A 23,521-nucleotide genomic window follows, 5' to 3' on the forward strand; every position below is an offset into this window, starting at 1 on the left:
AAGCACAGTGGGAGTGCAAGACATTTGCACATCATAAAGTAGCTGTGCTTTTGACTGCTTTGAGCTGACAAAAGCATGAGCTTAGAGGATAAGGGAGGAGAATATGCAGACGACAGGGATGAATAGGACAGCACAGAATAAATGGCTCCTATGAAACATGTAGATTTGCTGGCTTTAAGTCACATTAGCTTTTTCGGTGTACATCTAAGATGTGTTAAGTCTGGAAACCCAAAAACGTAAAATGGGATTGTGGCATACACAAGCCTATCTATTGAAGAGGGACACACTCAGCAGGGTGTGAGGCTCCATGCCAAGTGTACATCAGGTTTCCCTGCATCATGAGGTAACATGGCCCTCACGTAACCCTACAGCCTTCCCCTCCCTGGTGCCCTTTGGACGTTTTGGACTACAACATCCATCAGCCCCAGCCAGCATGGTCAATGGTCAGGGATGATAGGAGGTAGAGTCCAAAGCATCTGGAGGAAGGCTGCAGGGAACATGGACGGTCCCAAAATAATTCAAGTCTATCCCATCAGGAAGGAAGAGAATGAGAAATAGAACACCTATCTTGCTTCACCAGCCCCACTGTCTGCGCTACCATCTTCCTTATTTTCGAGAAGTAGATGGAAGAGAAATAAGGAAAAACCAGGGACTCTGCAGTATGCTTCCTTCTGGCTGGTCCATCAGAGTGTGCTATAGCTGTTGCTCCACTGGACAAGAAGGCTTCTCCTAATTACATTGCATAGATAGGAGCTTTACTGTAGAAAGCCAATGTGTACCAGACAAAACATTGATATCCATTCACTAGGGGTGCACACAGAGCACAAGATGCAGTTTGGACCCTGATTCAGAGCTTCCAAAAACAGCCTGATCTGGCTCAGATTGATTTGGAGGCTGCCCACTTCAACTCTCATCTGAATCCCAATCTTGATTTCGAAATCCAAAGATGATCATTGGAAGAGAAACCCACAAACTGCTATACCGGGGGGGGGGGGGGATTGGAGAAAATCTGCAGACACAGTTGTTTCTTATGAGGGGGTTGCATCTGCCAAATTTCAGACAAATAAATGCAGGGATTTTTGTGCTACATGCCTTTACACTGTGATTATTACTTTTTTTTTTAAGGGAACTGCTGATAACCTTTTTATTTCTTGGTAGAATTGGACTGAATTTGTCAGGATAGTTTTGTATGAAAATGGTACGTGTCATAGAAGACTCCCTAGGCAAGAATCCTGCAAAATTGCAGAAGGATAGGCACAGGGGCTAGAGAGTTATGATGAATGAAAAACAGTTGAAGACATGTTTGCTTTCTGCTCAATTGGCACCAAAGTCACAGAAAGTGAAATAGGGCAGCGGTGGGTGATGAATGTGGAGCACAGAGCGGCAGAAGAACTTGCACGCCCAGCGTTTTCCAGGCAAGCACCCAATGCTACACCATCCCAGGTCCCACAAACTTCACCACGCCTCCTTTAACATCCTTGCTTCTGGGAGACTGGCAAAGAGCCCTGAACACTGAACCAATCCTGCAATATATTACTTCAACATCCCTCCCCCAAGGCACTGGGATTGGAGAGCCCTGTTAAAGGTATTCACTGTGAAGAGAAGCTGGAGCTGCCAGTCCCAAAACTACACCCCCTCTTCCATCCCCCAGCTGTGTTTTCCTTATACAGAAGGTATAGGGAGAAATGTATCAGACTTTGGAGACATACTGTTTATGTCTTTCATGTCCTCCCAAATCTTCACAAGTATTCAGATTCAATCTTTTGAAGGAGCCCCATTTGAATTCAGACATCTCCAAAATCTGTCAGAATCATCCTGATTCAGTTCGGGAATCCAAAGCATGACCCCTACCATTTACCAAGTAAAACTCTTCAGGATCAGCAAGACAAAGAAGGGAGCAAGTAAAACCCACACTTGATTTCACATAAATATTTTAATAACATCTCAAATACAGGGACATATAGTAACAGTTATCCTACCATATGCAGATACTTTCAAGTGCCATGTAAGAAAGGGCTATTGCATTAGAAGAATACCACAGTACAAGCCTAGAAATGCCTGCACCATTCTTTTAGTCAGGTGATCAGCGTGACATTATCAGAGAGGCTCCAACAGAGAACGGAGCTTGCTGAGCGAAGGGAAGCGGTAAGAACCCATTTTTTTCCCAGGACCAGTCATAGTTATATAGCAGCCTACCCCCAGCCAGGCACCCTCAAAATGTGTTGGACTACAACTCCCATTCCTAGCCAGGTCATTTGATGTGGCAGCTGGGGACAATGAGAGTTGTAGTGGGGGTGCCAGGCCGGGGGTAGGCTGCTATATGGCGTATCATTCAGCAACAGCCTACCACTGAAGTGTATGTCTGTACCAAATATGCAGTAAGTTAAATCTCTCAGCGTCTTGCTTTCAAGTGCCTGAGAACTGCAAGGATTTCAAATTCACAGCCCTTCATGGAGCATATTGTTGCCTTTAGGGAACACATTACATTTGCTAGTCGCTTGTTGTTTTTCATTTTTTGCTTCAGTGATGAGAATGCTTAAAGAATAAAGGCAGTCATCAAGAAAAAGAAAGAAGAGGAAAAAGAAAACCAGTACTATTGAGCGATGGCAGCACTGCAAACCACAGAGCTTGTGGAGAATCGGCGTTGCTGGGGAACCGCCTAACAAGCTGATGTTGGAGGCCAACAGTGGCCAAATCGTCACCCTCCAAAAAGACTGGTGTGGATGGGCCTGCTGTGCCTACCGCAAGCACTCCAAGCAGACATCGACAGAGCAAAGCCATCTGACAGCAGCCTAGAATCAGGGCCACCGCTTCCATAAACTTCACCTGATTATCAGCAGCCTCTAGGTCAGGAGTGAACAACGGATGCGACCCTCCAGATGCTTCTGGACTCCAGATCCCATCAGCACCAGCCAGCATGGCCAATTGTCAGGGATGATGGGAGCTGTAGTTCAAAAACATCTGAGGGCTGCGCGTTCCCCACTCCCACTCTACACCCTGAATACCAGTGATCTTGTTTTAGCCTGTAAGAGAAGTGGAATTAAGGTCAACTGTGAACTGTGGATTCAACTGAGCCCTTGGATCATTTGAGGGGGTTGCTAAGTAGGCCTGATGGAGGGAATTGTGTTACCACTGGCTGCATCAATGCACTTCTATTGAGAGTGTGTGTGTGTATTCAGTCAAATGGGAGGAATATATGGTGGAGTAGGGGGAGTTAAATGGACTGAAAAGTTCCAATGTATGGAGTTAGACACAGTATATCCACACAGCCAGTCTTATGCGGAATTCACCTCTACGTAACAGTTCTACAGATCTAGAGAAGACCCCACTTTTGACTAACAAACTGCATGCATTGAAAAAACCATTCGGTGACAATACAGCGATAGCACAGATATACAGATGCATGCACTGCATATATCACACCACTAACTCATCTGCGTGATGGCAGAGATCCAGTCTCACGTGACTTACAGCCATCCCCTAGCACAAAATGACTATGTCACACAAACATTCTACCAAGGGAGGAGAGAAACTGGCATACGGACACCGCTAGTGAATCTTAGCCTGAAACTCCACTTATGCCAGAGCTGCACTTTCCTTTGCCCTGATGAGCAGTGGTTGGGTTCAAAACCTGTACTGAAGTGTGCACATCCAAATGTCTACACTTACAGTGTGCACTTCATAGTGCTTCCCAGTTTAATTTTTGCGGCTTGAAGCTGCCATACCATCCCACTCCCGCTATCAATTCTTCGCCACACTTCTCATTCATGCTTTCTTTTGGCAACTGTCAAAACAGAATGCTTCGTTTAGGTCACCTGTTCAGCCTTACCTATATACCAGCCTTCCCCAACCTGGTCCCCTCCAGATTTGTTGGACTGCAATGCCCAGCTGGCTGGAGGATTATGGGAGTTGTAGTCCAACACACCTGGAGGGGCCCAGGTTGGAAAAGGCTGGTATATATGCAAGGCAGTTGGCGGTAGGATGCAGGCTTCACAGCACCTGTTGTTGGGTAAGGTACTGGGGGTGGGGAGGGAGGTGTAACCTTTTCTAAACTTCCATTGAAGATACAAGGGATAAACGTGGACATAGCCTTCTTGGGGGAGGATGAGAGAGAGGACAGGGAGGGAGCTGCGGCTCTGACTGGTTCAGATTGGTTCAGATTCGCCAATCACCATGATTGGTGATCATGGTTATCAGGAGGGATTTTTAACCTCCCAAATCTACGGTATTGCATTTCCCTTTGCACACTGATGACATACTAGGATGACACCAACTGCCAGCAGCAGAAGAGTCTAAAACCAGCTCTCCAAATTTCCATCAAGAATCATTTTTGCATATGAAGATTTGGTATATTTGCTATATTGGTCTGGGAGGGGGGGGGGGGGGGCGTTAAGTGATTGGTTGTTGCTATTTTGTGTAATGGTGATTTTGTTCCCCTTCTTGAACATGGAAATGGAAAGACAGGAGAAAAATCTAATAAATACATAAATAATAAATAGCCAGGGGCTTCAGACATAGGCAGAGTGACAATCATACTACAAAGCATGAACAAATGCAGAAGCTGACTGCTGCAGCATATTCCTGAGTAAGTAAGCCATCACTGGGAGAGAGAAAAAGCAGCAAGCTTATGATCTTCATAATTGTAAAGAAAAATCTGAATATTTCTGTACTATGTCAGTTAAACTATAAGGAACATGGAGCTTCTGGAAGAAAGCATATGGGGATCCTTTGCTCAGCACAGGCCCCGTCTGCATTTGCATAAGTATGGTTCCTTTATGTTACACGAATTCCAACTGGCCCCATGCCCAAAATAACTGGAACAAATCCAAATCCAAATTCTGACTCATCAACCCCTTGAGTGTTATATTTTTTAATGGAAAAGCAGGATATAAATTATCTAAATAAATAAACAAATAACCCCCATATTAAGGGAGCAAAATAAAGTGTGCCTTTTAAATTATGGAAGATGGCCTATTTTGGATAATTTATTTAAATAAAGTTGGCTTTAAATTGTCACCAAAAACATGGAACTTCTTTCGCATGGAACACTACATCACCCCCATCACCAAGGTCAAAACTAAGTACTTAAAGTGTAGCATTATCCTGTACGTTTCTGCTTTGCTTGTAACATCCTTGCTTATTTTAGGAGGGGCAAAAAAAGAACAGAAAAAGCAACCTTGAATGCAGATCCTGGGGAGCAGATAGATCAGGATCAGGTTTTTAACCCATTCTGTATGGAGATGAACTGGCTTCTGATTGTTAAGCATATGCAAGAGCACCCATGTGCACACAACGTTCTTCCAAATGTGACTGCTCTTCAGCCAAGGCTCACTGTCTTTGGCTGAAGAAGGATGGGATGAGTTATCTCAAGATCTGTAGGTTAATATTGCTGCTCTTACTTAGAAGACTCTTATACTCTCTGTAGTATCAATAAGTGCTCAGAAGGGGGTGTGCTTCTGACATATGAAAGCTCCCTGCCTCTAGAAGCCACGTTGATCATATCATCCACAGCACCATCTCTCAAATGTTTCCCTACCCTAAGGCTGGCTGGCAGAAAACTTGGTGCTGGAGAAATCTAATGGAAGGTCACAAGGAAACATCTGGACCTTGTGATCACGTTTAAGGGCAGCTGTTAGTGCACAAGAGTAACGTGGGATGGGACAACTAGCTGCACACGCAGGTGCCCTGAGACAAGATCATATCCTTATGGCAACATGTCAGAGACAGCTGCCCAGGCTTCCAGCTCCAGGAAGTTACCACCACAGAATTGCCAACGGGTGCCATCTCTTCAGTCTCCTGCAAGACTCTGAAGTTAGGATACCCTGATGACAACAACCCAGTGGAGGAAGGCCTTGGAAACTGATGCTCTGGTTCCCACCACTAACCTGACAGTATATATATTCCGATCAAACTATCTACAAATAACCTCGCATCTTTCATCACACACAGCTTGGTATCGGAATTACCAATCAAACTTGGAGCATAGTCAGTGGGGCTCTTGGATGGCAACAGAAGCACCAGCAGTCTTCACATTCCTGACATACATTGGTTCCTGCCACCTGCTGGAATCAATGGACACCATCCATGGTAAGTTGCTAACTGGTTGTCGTCATCCTCCTGTGCCTCCAATAGAGGAAGCACTGTTCATGCATTGATGGCATTTGCAACATCCGTGAACACAAGGCGACTAGGTCTCTGGAGCACCCCTTGGCTTGTCTACAACAAAATCAGAAAAAAGTCTGAGGGGCGGAAATGCGATTTGCAAGAAATGGGCGTGTACGTTGCCCTCTTTTGCTCTCCAGGGCCTGAAAGGTTTTGCTTCAGGATTCGCACCATTAGTTGAACTAGCGGGAGGAAAACCTGGGAACAACAACTTCAGAAGTATCGTCAGCAAGGTCCTTACAGATACATGTGGTCCTAAAAGTCCATTTGCAATTAATCTCTCACTCTCTGATGACCTGGGTGGCATGAAGTAGTCATTCAAACAAATATTGTTAGGGGAGAACAAACTGTGTGTGGGGCGGGGAGGAAGATGAACCCAAAACCAGATGCAGGGGTTGCAAGTGTTACTGTCATGACCCTGGACTCAGCCCCCAAGGACAGGGGATAGGAAAGACTGGGGGCAAGAATTACACCCAGAGAGAGCCCTAGAAATACCTGTCGTTCTGGAGACCCTTCAGGAAAGGAGCCCAAGAACCAGCAATGTCAGTATCTGCTTTGCCTGAGAAGACAGCCCGGCCCCCCTCCTCAGAACTCTTGCTACAACCAGGGACAGCAGGAGGCTTCCCAATCCTACTGGAGCCAAAGTTCGAGGAAAAGAACCCAGCTTCTCTGTGAGGAAGCTAGATACAACACCCTGGCAGCAGGGCTAGCAAACCCTGCAGTTTGCGCCAAACAATGGCTAGAATACCCCAAACATATTGCCTTGCATCCATCCCCTTGGACTTGCTCTACAGCAGGGGTGTAGAACCACAGGCCCAGAAGCCAAATTTAGCCCACCTACGGTTCCAATCTGACCCTCCAAGTCTCCCCAGGTGGCCACACACCCTTTCCCCCAGCCGCCAATGGTTTCCTAGCTGAAGAGTCATCAGTACGTGGAAGATACCTCTTGTTTCCATGTACACATCCCAGGGAGACTCGTGAACCAGTGTCTGCAGGCTGTTTGGGGGTGGATGAGGGTGAATAAGCTGAGGCTTAATCCAGTCAAGATGGAGGTACTATGGGTTAGGAAACCAACTACTCTGGATAGAGGTTTACAACTTGTCTTAGAAGGGGTTGCACTCCCCCTAAAAGACCAAGTGCACAAGTGTGGGAGTTCTCCTGTACTCTGAGCTAACTGGGAAAGCCCAGGTGGATGCAGTGTCCAGAAGTGCATTTTACCAGCTTAGACTGATATGCCAGCTGCAACCCTATCTGGAGAGGACAGACCTTGCCTCAGTTATCCATGCACTAGTGACGTCTAGGCTGGACTACTGTAATGTGCTGTACTTGAGACTGCCTTTGAAGACAGTTCAGAAACTCCAACTGGTGCAGAATGCGGCCACCCAAGTGTTGGTGGGGGCGAGGCAATAGGATCATATAACACCTATACTGTGCCAGCTGCACTGGTTACCAGGGTGTTTCTGAGCCCAATTTAAAGAGCTGGTTTTCACCTTTAAAGCCTTAAATGGTTTAGCATCAAGTTACTTAAAGGACCCCCTTTTACCCATATCAGCCTGCCCATACTTTAAGATCAGCAAGAGAGGCCCTTCCCACTTGCCCACCTTTGAGGGTAGTTAGATGGGCAAGTACACATGAGAGAGCCTTTTCTGCAGTGGCCCCACACCTTTGGAATGAATTGCCATCGGGGGTCTGCCAGGCCCCATCATTGCAGGCTTTTAGGATGGTCCTGAAAATTTACTTATTTGCTTCGTCCTTACCCTGATTATGTTTTATCAGACTGGGTTGGAGCTGCAATTGTGAGTTGTAGGTTTTGTCTTATGTTGATGTCGATTGGTTTTTGGAATGTTTGCTGGTTTTATTACCACAACAGTTACTATTATGTGTTATACTGTTGCACGCCACCTGGGGAGGGCTCCTGCCCTGAAAGACAGCCAGGAAATATTTTAAATAAAATAAATAAAGAAGCTACAATATGCTGGTATTTTGGCCCCCACTGCTTTTGCCTTCGCCCCCTCGCCACCACTGGAATGCAGCCCCCAAGAGCTTCTCCAAAACTGAATTTGGCCCTTGGGCTGAGAGTGGTTCAAGAGCCCTGCTCTACAGGGAGCTGCCCAGGTGTCTGATGTCCTGCTCCTGCCCTGCCCTCTTGTCAAGTCCTGCCAGTACCCAGTGGAGGCTGATGGCTCTGAAGTCCGTGGAGCAGTGAATCTGCTCCAGGTCTCACTCACAACCCTAAAGGTGCTATCCAAGGTGCTTCTGCACCTTGGATAGCTCCTTTAGGGTTCTGACTGGTTCTGACTGAAACTGGAGTGGATTCACTGGCCCACTGACATCGGAGCCACCAGCCTCCACTGCCAGTACCCCTGCACGGTTCTGGCCTGGAACAGGGCAGTTCCACTTGGAGGTCAGCTCCAGGGTTCACAGCTCTTCCCAGGCTCCCCTCTCTCCTAAAACCAGGTGCTGCCTGCAAGAAGAAAAAGGAATCAGACGCTAGTTCTAAATTTCTTCCTCCTTGGCCTTTTCCCCTTAAATCACACTCAGCTGTCTTGAAGGCTGATATTTTCTGCAGAACTGATTTCATAGGGCTGATCCAGTAGCTCTTAATATCCTTACCTATTAATATAAAAAGGGACAGGTTCTTTGCTGCTGTGAGTCTGTCCATCTTGTCACACAAGCCGCGATCATTTCCCCAGAGCAACCGTGATGTCTCTATATGTCTACGACAGGATGGGTACTAGCACAAAAGAAGGGTCTACTCTACACAGTTCATACCACCTGTGCAGAAACATGCCGGCTCTTCCTGTCCCAGCTGGCTAGGCTCGGGGAGAAAATTGACAGGGAAAACAAGGGACACTGTGGAATCTGCTAAAGATCCTTCTCTCCCCTCCTCCCACCAGATCTTTAAGGGAGCCAGGGCTTAGTTCAAGAGCTTGTATTCAATACAGAAGCTCAGTTTGAAACATAAAAAGTAATAATGGGAAATCAGGATTACTTTTGAACATATGCCAACCTCATCACTTTTTAAAAACATTTTCCTAAAACTCTGAGAATTGCATCCAGAAGTTCCACTATACATAATCTTGACTTCAATGCATAGATGTTACTTTGTAGTAATATTTGGATTAAAACCCCACACTTCTGCATTGTGGCATGAGGGAACAATCCATGGTTCAGTGGGAGGGGCAGGAATGGGGGATCTGTGGTCCTTCAGATAGCTGGACTCCAGTTCCCATTAGCCCCAACCAGCACAGGTTGTCAAGGATGATGGGAGCTGGAGTCCGACAACATCTGGTGGGCCACAGGTTCCCCACCCCCCACTTTACAGGTACAAGATGCCAGGATCAATCCTAAAAAAATCCAGCTAAAGCAGCCTTCCACACTCCAGATGCCAGGCTGAGAAATCCCTGGCTGGGGAGGATGGGATTTATAGTCCAACACATCTGGATGGTTCCTGGTTGGGGAAGGCTGAGCTAAAAAGATTTCTGACTGAAGAGCTCTGTTTGGCAAGCTGCTGCCATTCAGAGTAGGCAATATTGGGCTATATGGGCCAATAGCCTGACTCATTATAAAGCAGCTTTATATTCTGGACAGGAAGCCTTCCAAGGCCATAATCAGAATAGTTCCATTGAATAAAACAAGAACCTTCCAGGACAAGGGTCTTGCGGACTGCAGCTATTACCATCACATTCTCTCTCTCTCTCTCTCTCACACACACACACACACACACACACACTCCCCCGGTTTTATTATTCCTACTTGACATTTTCATTTTTTAAATCCAATCTTCAATATGCTTATGTGCATTCACAGCCCATCCAATATAGTCTGTACTCAGTAGAGACCATGATCCTGTGCATGTTTATTGGAAGTTAGTCCCATTGATCTCAGCAGCATTTACTTCCAAGTAAACATACATAGGCTCGGGTTAGAACGTATCTAGAAGTAGAACGATTATTAGGAAGGGGTGCGTGTGTGTGTGTGTGTGTGTTAGGGATGTCAGAGGAATCCATTTGGGGAGTGGAGTTCAATGGCTTTTTGTTGGCTCGGCCACCCGGACTTTGGTCCATTTTTTGCTAACTGACCCGACTCCGTCTGCAGTGAGTTGGGCCACTTGGCAGATCTTCTGTGGTTTATTATTTGCACAAACTGTAATGTGCATAAATTTGCAGAAATTGCAGAAATTTAGGCTGTAACTTGCACAAATCTCTATTTGCACAAATTGCAGCTGACACCAAAAAAAACATACTGAAAAAGTCTCCAGAGTTTGAGGAAAACCCGTGGCTTAGCTCGCAAATGCAAACTGAGTCAGGCAGGTAGCAGAAGTCCGTCAAGCCCCAAAAGGGCTGGATTTCCAAGTGATGGACATCGGATAGATAGAGATATAGATATAGATATAGATATAAAGATATAGATATAGATATAGACACACACACATATATGTATGTTATTGCTAAAGATTCTACAATAACTGTAGCTAATCCTTTATTATTGCTTAAATAAACTTAAGATTTTTAGCACTAAAATGCTCATATTTAGTTTGAAACATGGCAGTGGCACAGCAGGGGGGAAAACAGAGGAGACAGCCCTCTCCCAAGAACCTCACAGCCTGGAGCCATGCAAAGAGGATGATCACAATATCCCTTTCAATGTTTATGGCCTGGCACATAGGGAAGAAACAGCATTACCTTGTTCTGGGATGCCTGCAAAGAAGCAGCATCTCGCCCATGCTCCAACAGCTCTTGTTCCAGCTCATCCTGTTCTTCAGCAGGATCAAAATTGTACATGGGCATGAGCTGGTGCCGTAGCTTCTCTAGTCTACCAGGGAAAATGGAGAGTGAGAATTCCACTACTGTGAAGCATCAGACTGAACAGAAACACCAACTCTCCAATATTTGCTCAGCAACCATTTACAGCATCCTTCCCCAACCTGGTGCCCTTTGGATGTGTTGGACTACAACTCCTAGCATCTTCAGCCTGCTGGCTGGGGGTGCTGAGAGTTACAGTCCAACACATCCAGAGGGCACCAGGTTGGAGAAGGCAGATGAAGAATCTACACCCTCTGAGCACTGCAGGGATCGTACTGTTTCTGCTGATCACAAACTTGCATTTGAAGTCAGAGAGGCATCTTTGGACTTGGTTTAGCCTCTGCTGCTTAAACATGAAGGTCATTATGGGAGACCTCCAGATACAGAAAATAGCAGGTACGAAACATCGCTTTACCCAAGAGCAGGGAGCACTCACCGTTTCCTCTTCCTGATATACAAAACCTACGGGGAGGAAAAAAACAGAAAAACATGGTTGTTGTTGTAAGAATACTTTTAGCAAGACCCCTTGCTCTGGATAACTGAAAAATATACTTTGAAAAAGAGAGAAGTTGCACGAACTTTACACCAGTTCCCAAGAAAAGCAGTAGAAGCTGGGAAAACAGATGCGTTAATGGACGACGCTCTTCCACTCTGGGGAAAAATAGCTGGGGCATCCCATTTGTCTTTACCTTGTTCTCACACTTAGCAAGATACCTCCAGTATACCATCAGAGGCACTATGCCTCTGCGTACCAGTGGCTGGGGAGCATGAGCTGGAGGGTGCTATTGCACACACATCCTACTCGGGGGTTCCCACAGCAACTAGTTGGCCACTGTGTGAAGAGAATGCTGGAAGAGATAGGCCCTTGAGCTAATCCAGCATGGTTCTTCTTACGTTGCTAAGATTTAAGTACTTCCCCATGACCTATAAGTCTTTCCCAGGAATGATTTGGGGTCATCGCATGCTTGTACTATGTACTGTACCAAACGTATTGTCTCAGCTTATGCATTAATAATTAGTAATTTACACAGATGTATATTATGTAGTTATAGATGATGAAATTTCACCCAAGCTACATGCAGACTTGAGAAACCAATGGCTAAAACCAATGGTCCCAAGACATGGTCTGAAGGCACACGAGGCAGCCACCTTGCTGAAGCTAAGCAGGTTTGGGTCTGGCCAATGCTTGGAGGGGAGACCAGCTTGGAACCACATGTAGCCACCTTGAGTTCCACAATGGAAGAAAGGTGGGATATAACTGTAATAAATGAATAAAAGGTATGGACTGGATCCAGACTAAATTAGTAGCACAGTTCCTATGGAAATTGATGGGACTTATTAGTCCTGATTACTTTTCCACTTTGATTTCAATGGGACCTAAGTAGAACTAACTTACAGCATGATTCTAAGCAAGTCCCACCATGTTCAGTGAGAATTGCTCCCAGGTAAGTGTGCATTTACAAACTTGCTTGAGAATAAATCCCACTGAACCCAACAGGGCTTACTTCTAAGTAGGCATTCATTCATTCATTCATTCATTCATTCATTTTTAATCTGCCCTGGGCAGATTACAAACAGCTAAAAGACTAAAATGCCATACAGTTAAAAATACAAAATACAATATAAATATTTTTAAAAATAAAATCCAGTACAAAACAAACAGCACAGGTAAAACAGCCATAATAATCTAGAATTAGGTCTTGGAGAAAGCAATCCTATATCCCCTAGACAGGGTCTGGGGGAGATGGGATTTTCCAGTTTCCCAGCTCCGAGCTTGTAGACGGCGCTGCAAGCTTGCAGCCAGGACACCGTGCTCCCCACCCCCTCCCTCTTGTGGCTGCACCTCTGTGTTTGTCCGTGTGTCTAACACAGAGCACAGACATGGCGAAAAGGGGGCGTTACTGAGGATGGGGAGGGGAGGAGACTGTGGAAGCTGTTTTAGACAGCTTCCTATGCTGTCTCCAGCCCTGTTCCCACCCCCTCCCCAAAGCCATGCTTAGACGCCCGAAATTGGACATCGAAGGCAAACTACAGGGCAGCTGGAGCATGGAAGGAATCTTCTCCTCCGTGCTTCAGCTGCCCTGTGTTGGATAGGCGGTCGCCTCCAACTTCAGAGGAGGTCAGAGGTGACCGTCTATCTCAACAGGATTGCGCCCTAAAATGCCTGGGAAAAAAGAAAGATCTTTGCCAGCATTGAAAAGGTAATAATGCAGATGCCAGGCAAACTTCCTTGGGAAGGGCATCCCATAAATGGGGTTCCACAACTGAGAAGGGCCTCTATTACTGGCATGCATAGGAGTGCGCTGCATGTCTGGATGCAGGTCTTTATGTATTTATTTAAAATATTTTATAACACCTTTTGAGGCAAAGCCTTCCCAAGCCAGTTTACAACGTACAGTTATACAACAATAAACTATAAAATGCAATCCACGAAAACAGCAGCATACAACGTTTAAAGTAACAGCAGCAGTAAAACCTCCAATTTATAAAATAAAAGCAGACTGGAACATCCAGGTCTTAAGGCCCATTTAAAAACAGTTAGGGTGAGAGCCATGTGCATCTCCCACAGCAGGGTATTCCTTAAGGATGGGGCAACCACAGAAAAGGCCCCATCACTTGTGCCAGCCAGCCTAACAGATCTTATTTGTGGGCATATGAGCAGGGGCCCATGGCCAAACTTAGAGGCTAGGTAGGTTGACATCAGTGCAGGCAGTCCTTCAAATAACCTGGTCCGAAGGTGTTTAGGCTATATCTACACTTCCAATTTAGACTGGTTTAATAGATATTCCCTCTCCCTATGGCATGGCAATTCTGTGATGGGAGAGGGGCTACAGATCTCTGACAGATAATTTTTAGCATGCTAGCTAGACTAATTGCCAGGATTCTTTGGAGGAAGCCACAAGAGTTAAACTACAGTGTTGTACACTAGACATATGCCTAAGGACAGGCCCAGCCTTAGGCATTTAAGTACTCTACTTGAAATACTAAAGTGGAGTTCCTGAACTTAGCAGTCCCCTCCACAACCACCTGCAGGAACCACCAAAGAATGATGTCTTACCATAGCAACAGCCAGCCCAATCACAGTGATGATGCCAAAGGACAGCAGCATGGTTCCCATGCCAGGACTGTTGCTGGCAACATCTGGAATTTTGGTGCTGTTAAAGCTGCCGGTTTCAGGCGTCATCGTAGCCATTTCTGATCCAGTCCCATCGACAGTCGTCCCATGGTCTGGCTCAGGGGTGGTTGTGCCACTGTGGTACAAAGTGTTGACAGTGGATGTGCTGTAATTCATCTTGGGCCAGAGCTTTTTGTCCCCTTCTGCTTGAAGGATGTCGTGAACTGCAAAATTCTTAGCTACAAAGTCATCACCTCTCCTCTTCGGTCAAGAAGCCTGATGGGGAAAGCTCTTTTCTTGCATTTTCTTTAGTGGCTCTTCTGAAAGGATGTCCTATTGGCTAGCCCCTAGCAACAGGGGGAGAAAAAAGATAGGATCTGAGATTGCCCTCCCCCAAGTTAGCATTAGAGCAACCGTCTAAGGCAGGCTGTTCTTCTCATGCCCATTTTATAGATGGAGAGCCCAAGGCCAGCCCAGTGAATGCAGGCCTGAGCTGAGATTTGAACCAGGATTATACTCTTGTTACTCAAGCCTTAAGGATGACAGCATGTGCTATAAAGGTAGATAGATAGAGGGAGGGAGGGAGGGAGTCAGGAGAATAATTAACGTGCTGGAATATCCTGTGACTCACAAGGTTGTCAGCTGAACTACTGGAGCCTTACGTGACCTGGTCAACTGACCCACAGATGTATCATGGGTAAACTTTGGGTGTGGTTAGGGGGGCAGGGTTGGAAAAGGGATATAAAAAAGGAAAATGTAGCTTGATTTCTTTATTTTACATGTATGAAACTGATTTTATTGCTTTGCTGTAGATTTTGTTTGTCTACTTTCTGTATAGGTTTTAATTATTTTATTACTGGCAATATTTTTGTATGGGTTTTAATTATTTTGTTTATATTACTGTTAATATCTATGCTATGTATGCCAGATATTGCAAATATGTATCCTAAAAAAAAATTTAAGGAAAAGTTGCTGTGAAAGCTTTTCTTGGGCCAAGGAGGAATCTCAGAGTGCTTAACAGTGCAATCCTATGCATGTCTACTCAGAACGTGAACTAAACCTTGCTAAGTTTACCAGGGCTTAGTTCCAGGTAAGTGTACATATGACTGCAGCCTACATGAGCCAGCCAGGAATTCCATGCAGGCAAGTGAGTGGGCTGGTAGAGGACGGATAGATCTCTCCACCTCTCATCCGCCAGTCCACTTGATTTCCAGGCTAGCTGTGGAGGAAGGAAAGCCTATTCCATCACAGCCAGCATGGAAGCCAAGCAGGCTGGTGGAGGAGGAATAGATCACCCTGCCCCTCCTCCATGCTTGATAGAAGGCAGGTTTTTTGTTTAATTACTAGCCTGCTAAGAGGCTAGTAGCCTGTATTTCCATACTGGCTGCAGAGGAGAGCATGGAAATGCAGGCTACTAGACGCATAATGCAAGCTAGTAAAACATTTTGCAGGCTAGTAACTTCTGTGGACTTACTTAAAAGACTAGCCTTAACCTTCAGTCAGGTATGGGGGTGGGGAGTGGAGGGGGGGAGATGCATGTGAAGATACTGATCTTGCATCCTGAGGCCCTATAGTCAGGGGTGGGCAGAAAGTAGATCTCCAGATTTTTGAACTTCAACTCCAAGCATTCCTGATCACTGACCCTGCTGGCAGGAGCTTCTGGGAGTTGAAGTCCAAAACATCTGGATATCTACCTTCTGCCCAGTCCTGCAATAGCTACCAAATTAGGAGGCAGGGGTTTTAAGCAAGGGAAGTTCTAGACAAGCATCACAGACTTCAGTAAAGATGATGGTAACAATGTCCTCACATCAATAGGTACATTGATAACTCTCTGTAAAGCTCAGTCATTGCTTTGGAAAACTCCATGTCTGTGGTTGGGAGGCCAATATTTCATCAACAGAGCCATGGAGAGAGGCATCCGAGAACATCAGTGAACTAGGATGCAATAAATTTTTAAAAAGCAATGGCAAGCTAATGGTGTCCCCAATTTTAAGAAGGCTTAACTTCTGCAAACATTTCCTGGCATGATAATCAGATAAATAAGAATACAACAGCTGTCCCATGGGGTTGGACCAATGCTCTGTCTGGTTTGGATTCCTCTCTTCCAACGGCCAGGCCAGTACATGGCAAGCCTACAAGCAAGGCATGATAGCATTATGCATCTTCTGTTATTAATCCTCAACATCTTGTATTCTGAGGTATACTGCACTGTTGTCTATCATACTTAGTAATTACTGGAAGATCTGTTCTCAACATATGAATCAAATCATTTAAAGGTTGGTTTTTATTCTCACTTCCACCACAACATCCCATGTCAATGAGTTCCAAAACTGACTATGCACATGCATTATGAGAAGAAACACTTCCTTTGGTTGCCAATTTATTTCAATGAAAGAGCACGTCTTGTATTTTGAGAGAAGAGGATTATATTTCCCCCCTTGTCTCTCTCTCATACCATTAATGACTTTATAAGTTTCTTCCTGAACTGTCTCTAATGGTTACACCTTTTTTCTGTTGCATCCCCTATAATACTTTCTCTTCCTTTTTTTACACTGACTCCAGCTATACCTGCTTTAAAAACACACACACACACACACAAAGACCAGAACTGCACCCTACACAAAAATATGCAATGCTATTCAAAGGTGATCCCATCCACATTTGCGCTGAAGACCCATTGTTTTCCATGGGACTTACTCTCTAGTAAGTGTGCATCGTATTGCAGCCTAAGGCTTTTTTTCACCCTTTCTCAGGTTTTATTACCAAACACTGTATTTGCCTTGATCTTGCTGCAGCTGTCAACCGAAGTAACCGTTTTGGAGAATTTTTGACCATGACCACAGCATCCTTTCCCTGGGCAGTCACAGCCACTTCAAACCCAGTCAATCACACCGCACATATGTGGTTAGGATTCTTTACCAATTATTTCACACTTATTAACGCTGCACCTCATGCGTCACTCTTTTGCCTAGAGACCCTCAGCAAAAACTCTGTCCCCGCAGAGGAACCCACACAAAAGAATGAGGGAAACTATGCAAAACAGGGCTGGGCAACTTGTGGCCCTCCAGGTGTTTTGGCCTACAACTCCCATCAGCCTTAGCCAACATAGCTAATGGGAGGGAAGATGGGAGTTGTAGGCCAAAACATCAAGAGGGCAGCAACTTGCCCACCCTGATGTAAAAGGAAAGACAATTTGGATACCTTATAGCAGGGGTGCCGGAACTCTGGTCCGGGGCCAAATCTGTCCGTCCGGGGCCAAATCTGGCCCTCCAGGGTTCCCCAGATGGCCAAGCCCCTTCCCTTGCCCCCACCTCCCCTTTTCGTCAACCACAAATTGTTGGGTGTCTTCCCAGCTTTTCTGCAGTTTTTCCTCCCCATTCTAAAAGGCTGAAATGCCTCTGCTAAGGCTGCTACCAGCAGCCTAAGAGCTTTAAGCTAAAATAAAATGGTATTTTGGCACCATCCCTTTTCCTTTTGGTCTTTCCCATTACTGGAATGTGTCCCCTAGAGCTCTTCTGAAATGCATGGACATTAATATATCTTGGCACACCAGCACACGTGTCGTGTCCCGGATCTTCGTCTCTGTGCCCCATATCTTTAGAGCTGCCCCAATGCCATTACCTGCCTTAATACAAGCCTGCCTCTCCCCTCTGAGCTCAGTAGCCTTGCAGTTACTAGGAGACCTTAGTACTCGCTCCCTCAGCAGACCAAGAGGAGGGGAGACTGCCACTTTTCCTCCCTCAGTCTGCCCCTTGTTTTTGTTTTTTTTCTTTCTCCCTTCTTTTCTGCTCTTCCATGCCCACTGCTGGGAGACTGCTTGCAATGACATTTTGAAGAGGGAGGGGGAAGGGCAAGAAGCCCTCCCTGTGAAATAATGGTATTCCATACCACATGTGGTTTTTCTACCCCGGACTGGAAGCTTTGACTTCTGGAGAAGTTCAGTAGCTTCAGCACAGTGAAGGATTTAATCAGCCTCCACAAACTTCTTTCTCCCCCTCCACTTTAACTTCTCACATACAGCTGCAGGCAGCAGATTATATCAAAAGCAGAGCTAGGACTATGTGATGTCATGATCCAGGAGGTGCTGAGGCTTTTAAATAGGTTTTATGGTTTTAAAAAGGCAAGAAAAAATCCTTAGCCACCTCATCTCATAAAGTTAATGTAAGTATGTGCAACCCTCACACAACCTACACAACCTCCTAAATGCCTCTGAAGTGCTCTGTCTCTGAAAGGAGCCACTTGGCTTAGGGAATTCTCTCTCTTCCCCTTCATTTCCTGTCACCATTCTTCTTTTCCTGTTCTTCCCTCCCCTATTGTGGTCTTTCCTTCTTTTCTTTGTTCCATCCAGAGCGCATCTTGGGGAATTCTCAAGAGGGGAAGGTGGTGGCCAAAAGAAGTTCTGAACAGTTTTCAACTTTATACAAACAGACAAGAGTATTTGTTTTTCGCTTTCTCCTCCTTACCCAGGTCTTTGAGACAAGTGTGTTCACATGGTTGCAGAGGAAGGAATCTCAGACTGTTTTGTTTATCAGTTGCCATTATCGAGCCTTACGAAGGACCATAGCTCAGAGGTAGAACACAATGCTTGGCATGTAGAAAGTCCCAGATTCAATTCCTGCCATATCCAGGTAGGGCTAGGAAAGTAATCCAGCCTGAAACCCAAGAGAGCCACTGCCAGCCAGTGTTGACAATACTGGGCTAGATGGATCAGTGGTCTCACTCAGTATAAAGTAGCTTCCTGTGTTCCTATGAACAGAAATATTTAATAAAAATAGGAGTTAATGTTTTTGGAGCAGAGTGGAGATAAAGACTGCTCAGTTATACAATCCTATTCTCAGTTATACAATCCGTCTTCTCAGAAGTACGGCCCATTCTGATCAACTGGATTTACTTCCAGGACAGTGTACACAGGATTCTAACACAAGTTCCTTTGGCGGGGAGGTTTGCAGCTTTATCCTGTCCATGTTTACTCATAAATAAGTCCTGAGTTGTGAACATGGTTGTTGTTCAGTCGTTCAGTCGTGTCCGACTCTTCGTGACCCCATGGACCATAGCACGCCAGGCCTTCCTGTCCTGCGCTCTCTCCCGGATTGTGCTCAAGTTCATATTCATTGCATCCGTGATGCTATCTAGCCATCTCATCCTCTGCCGTCCCCTTCTCCTTTTGCCTTCAGTCTTTCCCAGCATCAGGGTCTTTTCCAGAGAGTTTTCTCTTCGCATTAGGTGGCCAAAATATTTCAGCTTCAGCTTCAGTATCTGTCCTTCCAATGAGCACTCAGGGTTGATTTCCTTTAGGATGGACTGATTTGACGTCCTTGCAGTCCAGGGGACTCGTAAGAGTCTTCTCCAGCACCACAGTTCGAAAGCATCAATTCTTTGGCACTCAGCCTTCCTTATAGTCCAGCTCTCACAGCCATACATTATTACTGGGAACATGGTAGTGCAGGCTTAATAAACTGCCCACACTATTCCAAATTACTGAATTGACTACCCTTTCAGCCCAATCATATGCATGTTTTGTTATTTGTATTTTTCCTTTTTGCATGGACGCTAGGTTCAGTGGTGAGGGAAAGGCAATTATTTCTCCATAACTTTGTTATGGAGTTTCTCCATAACTTTGTTATGGAGTTTCTCCATAACTTAGCCCTAGTTTTGAAAACAGAGTTCTTGGGTGAACCCTGGTGAAGTCTTGGCACAAATTAAGCTATGGGGAGAAGAAGATAAGGAGAGCTTGCACGTAACAAGGAGGTTGAAGAGAACTGCAAAAAACAAAACAGAAGCAAAGCATCTCTTTTTATGAAGAGTTGCTGGAGGATGAAAATGAGGAGCGATTGTTGCACGGAGGGGAACAGAATGTATGTTATCGGATTGTAGTATTCTTGCAACAGGTGTGGTCAGTGCTTAATCTCTAAAAAAGGGAATGGTAAGGCTTTAACCTGTGAGATATATTTCATCACTATTACATTGCCAGTCAGCTACCAGGCCCAATTCAAGATGTTAGTACTAGAAGGAGACAACGAGAGCTTGTGCATAACATGGAGGACATAGAGGAGAGTTGCACAAAACAAAAACCAAACTGTTGCTTTTATGAAGAGCTGCTGGAGGATGAAAGAATGAGGAGGGATTGCTGTGTGGAGGGAACAAAATGGGGAGGGGGAGGCTTTAAATGCTCAGTTGTGAGAGAAAAGCATTCTGCCTAAAGACAGCTCAGAGGCTCTCTATTTCACTGCTATTCTTGCTAAGACTGGTTAAATGTAAATACATTCTAGTAATTCTAAATTTGCATGCATGCACGCTCTCTCTCTCTCTCTCTCTCTCACACACACACACACACACACTCACTCACACATGCACAATATTAGAGATGTGCACTGAATTCAGGCAAAGTCTGAAGCCCAAGCAGAATCAGGCAGACTTTTTGGATTAGTTTCTCTAAATATTGCAGCAGGAGGGAGCACGGTTGAGTGACTGACAGATCCACCTTCTAATCCTAGGGCACATTTTTACCATGGGTTCCCATCATTCTGCTTCGGGGGGCAGAGGATGAGATGGCTAGATAGCATCACGGATGCAATGAATATGAACTTGAGCACACTCCGGGAGAGAGCGCAGGACAGGAAGGCCTGGCGTGCTATGGTCTATGGGGTCACGAAGAGTCGGACACGACTGAACGACTGAACAACAATGCCCCTGCTGTAATAAAAGTTGGGCCTCGGGCTGATTCAACACCTCCGTTTTATAGTATATAGAAGTCCATTTTCTCATGCAAGCCTTCCCCACCACACTATTCTGTGGCGAGAACTATATGGTCCAAACATGCAGCAGAATTAACGGTCACCAACTTTTTCCAAATAGCCAGGTTAAGTTTTTGTCTAACTGGGGGAGCCATCCACTGTGATTCCTGAAGCCCCTGCTGAACATCAGGACCCGCTGCCTACTTAGCAAGACCTTGCAACAAGATGCCCTCCTCCCCACCCTCCAGAAGAAGAGGAACTTCTTTGGGACAGCGTTTCTCTTATTACAATGCTTGGGATGCTCACAGTCAATTGTCAACTAAGTCCAGCTTCTTCCCATCCCATTTCCCCAGTGGCTGATATTACAGAGGAAGGGGAAGCAGCCCTGGAGGGCAGGGTGTGAAATAGAGGATCTGAGCAGGCAGAGGTTAATGCAGCGGACAGGATGCAGGGACTTGAAATTATTGGTTTCAAGTCGATTTGCAGGGATGGCTGAGACGCCTGCTCTCCATCAATCCCTGTGGCCTGCTCAAGAGATTAATCCCCGTTAACACCCTAAACAAAACCATGGCCTTAGCACTTACTGAGTCCCAGACAAGTAGGAGTCCAGTCCCCTGCTAGTTCCAGACGTCCACCTCGGACTGGGAAAGCAACCCCCAGGCCAAGAGCGCTGCAGCCAGGGGAGAGGGCAGTCCCCTCCCCGCCCCTAGGGAACTAATCCCCCCTCGGGGGGGTTCTTTTGCAACGCAGGAGATCTTGCCTGACCCCCACTCCCCTCCCCTGTCTAGAACTGGGGAGAGTGGCACTGACTAGAACAGGGGCGGGGGTCGTGGATGCGTGTGCGGTGGTGGAGATGGGAAGACTCTGCCCCGCGATCCTCTGCAGAAAGCCGGCTTCAATGGCTGCCCAGCGGGGCCTCAGCAAATCGGGCTGGCTTGCAGGAAGCAGGGCTGCCTCGGGTCTCGGGGGCTTTCCTGCTGTTCGGATTACCTGCGCCGGAGAGGCAGGGGCGGCGGCGGCGGTCATAGCCTTACTTGCCATTGTGATCGGCAAGATGCTCGGAACTGCCCTACCCGCTCCCGTCGCCGGCCCTCTTGCTGTTCTGCTTTGATCTCCTCTTTCCCTGCCATTGGCTGCTGGACGACAGCGCTTTGGCTCGCGATTGGGCAGGCGGGGGTGTCACTCACAAGGGGCGCATCGCTGCTGCAAACCCGGAAGTTCAGCGGTGGGGAGGCGGGGTTTGCGCAGGACTCGCGCCCCGCCGAAGAAAGCGCGCGCGCGCGGCGGGGGGAGGCGCCTCTTGCGAGCGGGGGCCGGTGGCTCCGATTTCGGTGGGGCTATGCACCCATTCTGGGTGTCGGTCAGGGCCACCCAGAACTTTGAAGAATCTATCCAAAGCGCCGAATCCTATCCCAAAATCAGTTCAGCACCTTGGATGGCTCCTTTAAAGTTGGCTGGTTCTGACTGAAAACCAGAGTGTATCTATAGCCCCACCGAAATCAGAGCCACCAGCCTCCACTGCCCGCTTGTCTCTCCTCTTCACCGTATTCCCTTCCTGCCCCACTCTTGCTGGAGTAAATCCACCATCTAGTGCAAGAAGCGTTTTCTTTTTTGCGAAGTGCATCTCGCCTGGTCAGATTGCCAGTTCTACTTTCTAGAGCTGCTGACCCCAACCTGGTGCCCTCCAGATCTTTTAGACTACAACTTAGAGGAATCCCTGGCTAGGACTGATGGGAGTTGAACTCCAAAGCATCTGGAGGACACCGGCTGGGGAAAGGCTGTTCTAGCAGATGCGTTATTTTTCTTGTTGTTTTAACTACTTTTTTTAGGCAGGCACTCTGCACATACTCAGAGGCACCACACCACTGTTCATACATTTTCCTCTTAAGAAGGTGACACATGAGGGGAGGAGCCTCCCAGCAACTGTCCCCAAAGCACCACTCCAAGATCTCTGCTCCCACTCACCATGCATACAGTGAATAATAATAATTTTTAAAAGCCCACTTCATGAGGAATTATTTATTTCTTGACAAACTTTCAACACCCTTTGAGACCGCAATGAAGGTGGTTAAAAAATGGCTTAACTGCCCACGCTTAAAGTTCAGTACATTTTAGGCTGCAATCCTATACATACTTTTGTTGTTGTTGTTGTTCAGTGGTTCAGTCGTGTCCGACTCTTCGTGACCCCATGGACCATAGCACGCCAGGCTTTCCTGTCCTGCACTCTCTCCCGGAGCGTGCTCAAGTTCATATTCATTGCATCGGTGATGCTATCTAGCCATCTCATCCTCTGCCATCCCCTTCTCCTTTTGCCTTCAGTCTTTCCCAGCATCAGGGTCTCTCCAGGGAGTTTTCTCTTCGCATTAGGTGGCCAAAATATTTGAGCTTCAGTATCTGTCCTTCCAATGAGCACTCAGGATTGTTTTCCTTTAGGATCGACTGATTTGACCTCCTTGCAGTCCAGGGGACTCGTAAGAGTCTTCTCCAGCACCACAGTTCAAAAGCATCAATTCTTCGGCGCTCAGCCTTCCTTATAGTCCAGCTCTCACAGCCATACATTACTACTGGGAAAACCATAGCTTTGATTAGATGGACCTTTGTCGGCAAAGTGATGTCTTCTTACTATGCTGTCTAGGTGTGCCATAGCTTTCCTCCCAAGGAGCAAGCGTCTTTTAATTTCATGGCTACAGTCACCGTCTGCGGTG

At 46.3% G+C, this 23,521-nt stretch overlaps 1 protein-coding gene across 3 annotated transcripts; it reads right to left on the reverse strand.

Moving 5' to 3' along the window:
* Positions 1 to 1,915: 1,915 nt before the first annotated feature.
* C2H3orf18 (chromosome 2 C3orf18 homolog) lies at positions 1,916 to 21,951 on the reverse strand. 3 transcript variants are annotated; one of them, XM_084839657.1, is made up of 7 exons: positions 21,807 to 21,944; positions 18,546 to 18,828; positions 14,026 to 14,429; positions 11,404 to 11,429; positions 10,848 to 10,977; positions 2,344 to 6,216; positions 1,916 to 2,192 (listed from the first exon to the last, which is right to left on the reverse strand). In XM_084839657.1, exons 3-6 carry the CDS (start codon positions 14,257 to 14,259, stop codon positions 6,145 to 6,147), a joined length of 462 nt encoding a protein of 153 aa, XP_084695783.1. In that variant the 5' UTR covers positions 14,260 to 14,429; positions 18,546 to 18,828; positions 21,807 to 21,944; the 3' UTR covers positions 1,916 to 2,192; positions 2,344 to 6,144. The 3 variants fall into 3 exon arrangements, with proteins under 3 accessions (XP_084695783.1, XP_084695784.1, XP_084695785.1); XM_084839659.1 differs by having other exon boundaries at positions 1,920 to 3,841; positions 5,948 to 6,216; XM_084839658.1 differs by lacking the exon at positions 18,546 to 18,828 and having other exon boundaries at positions 21,807 to 21,951.
* Positions 21,952 to 23,521: the final 1,570 nt, after the last annotated feature.

This window comes from Heloderma suspectum, chromosome 2 (genome assembly GCF_057233095.1).
Source record: "Heloderma suspectum isolate Gila_16-S chromosome 2, 16-S_ref, whole genome shotgun sequence".
Lineage (NCBI taxonomy): Eukaryota > Metazoa > Chordata > Lepidosauria > Squamata > Helodermatidae > Heloderma > Heloderma suspectum.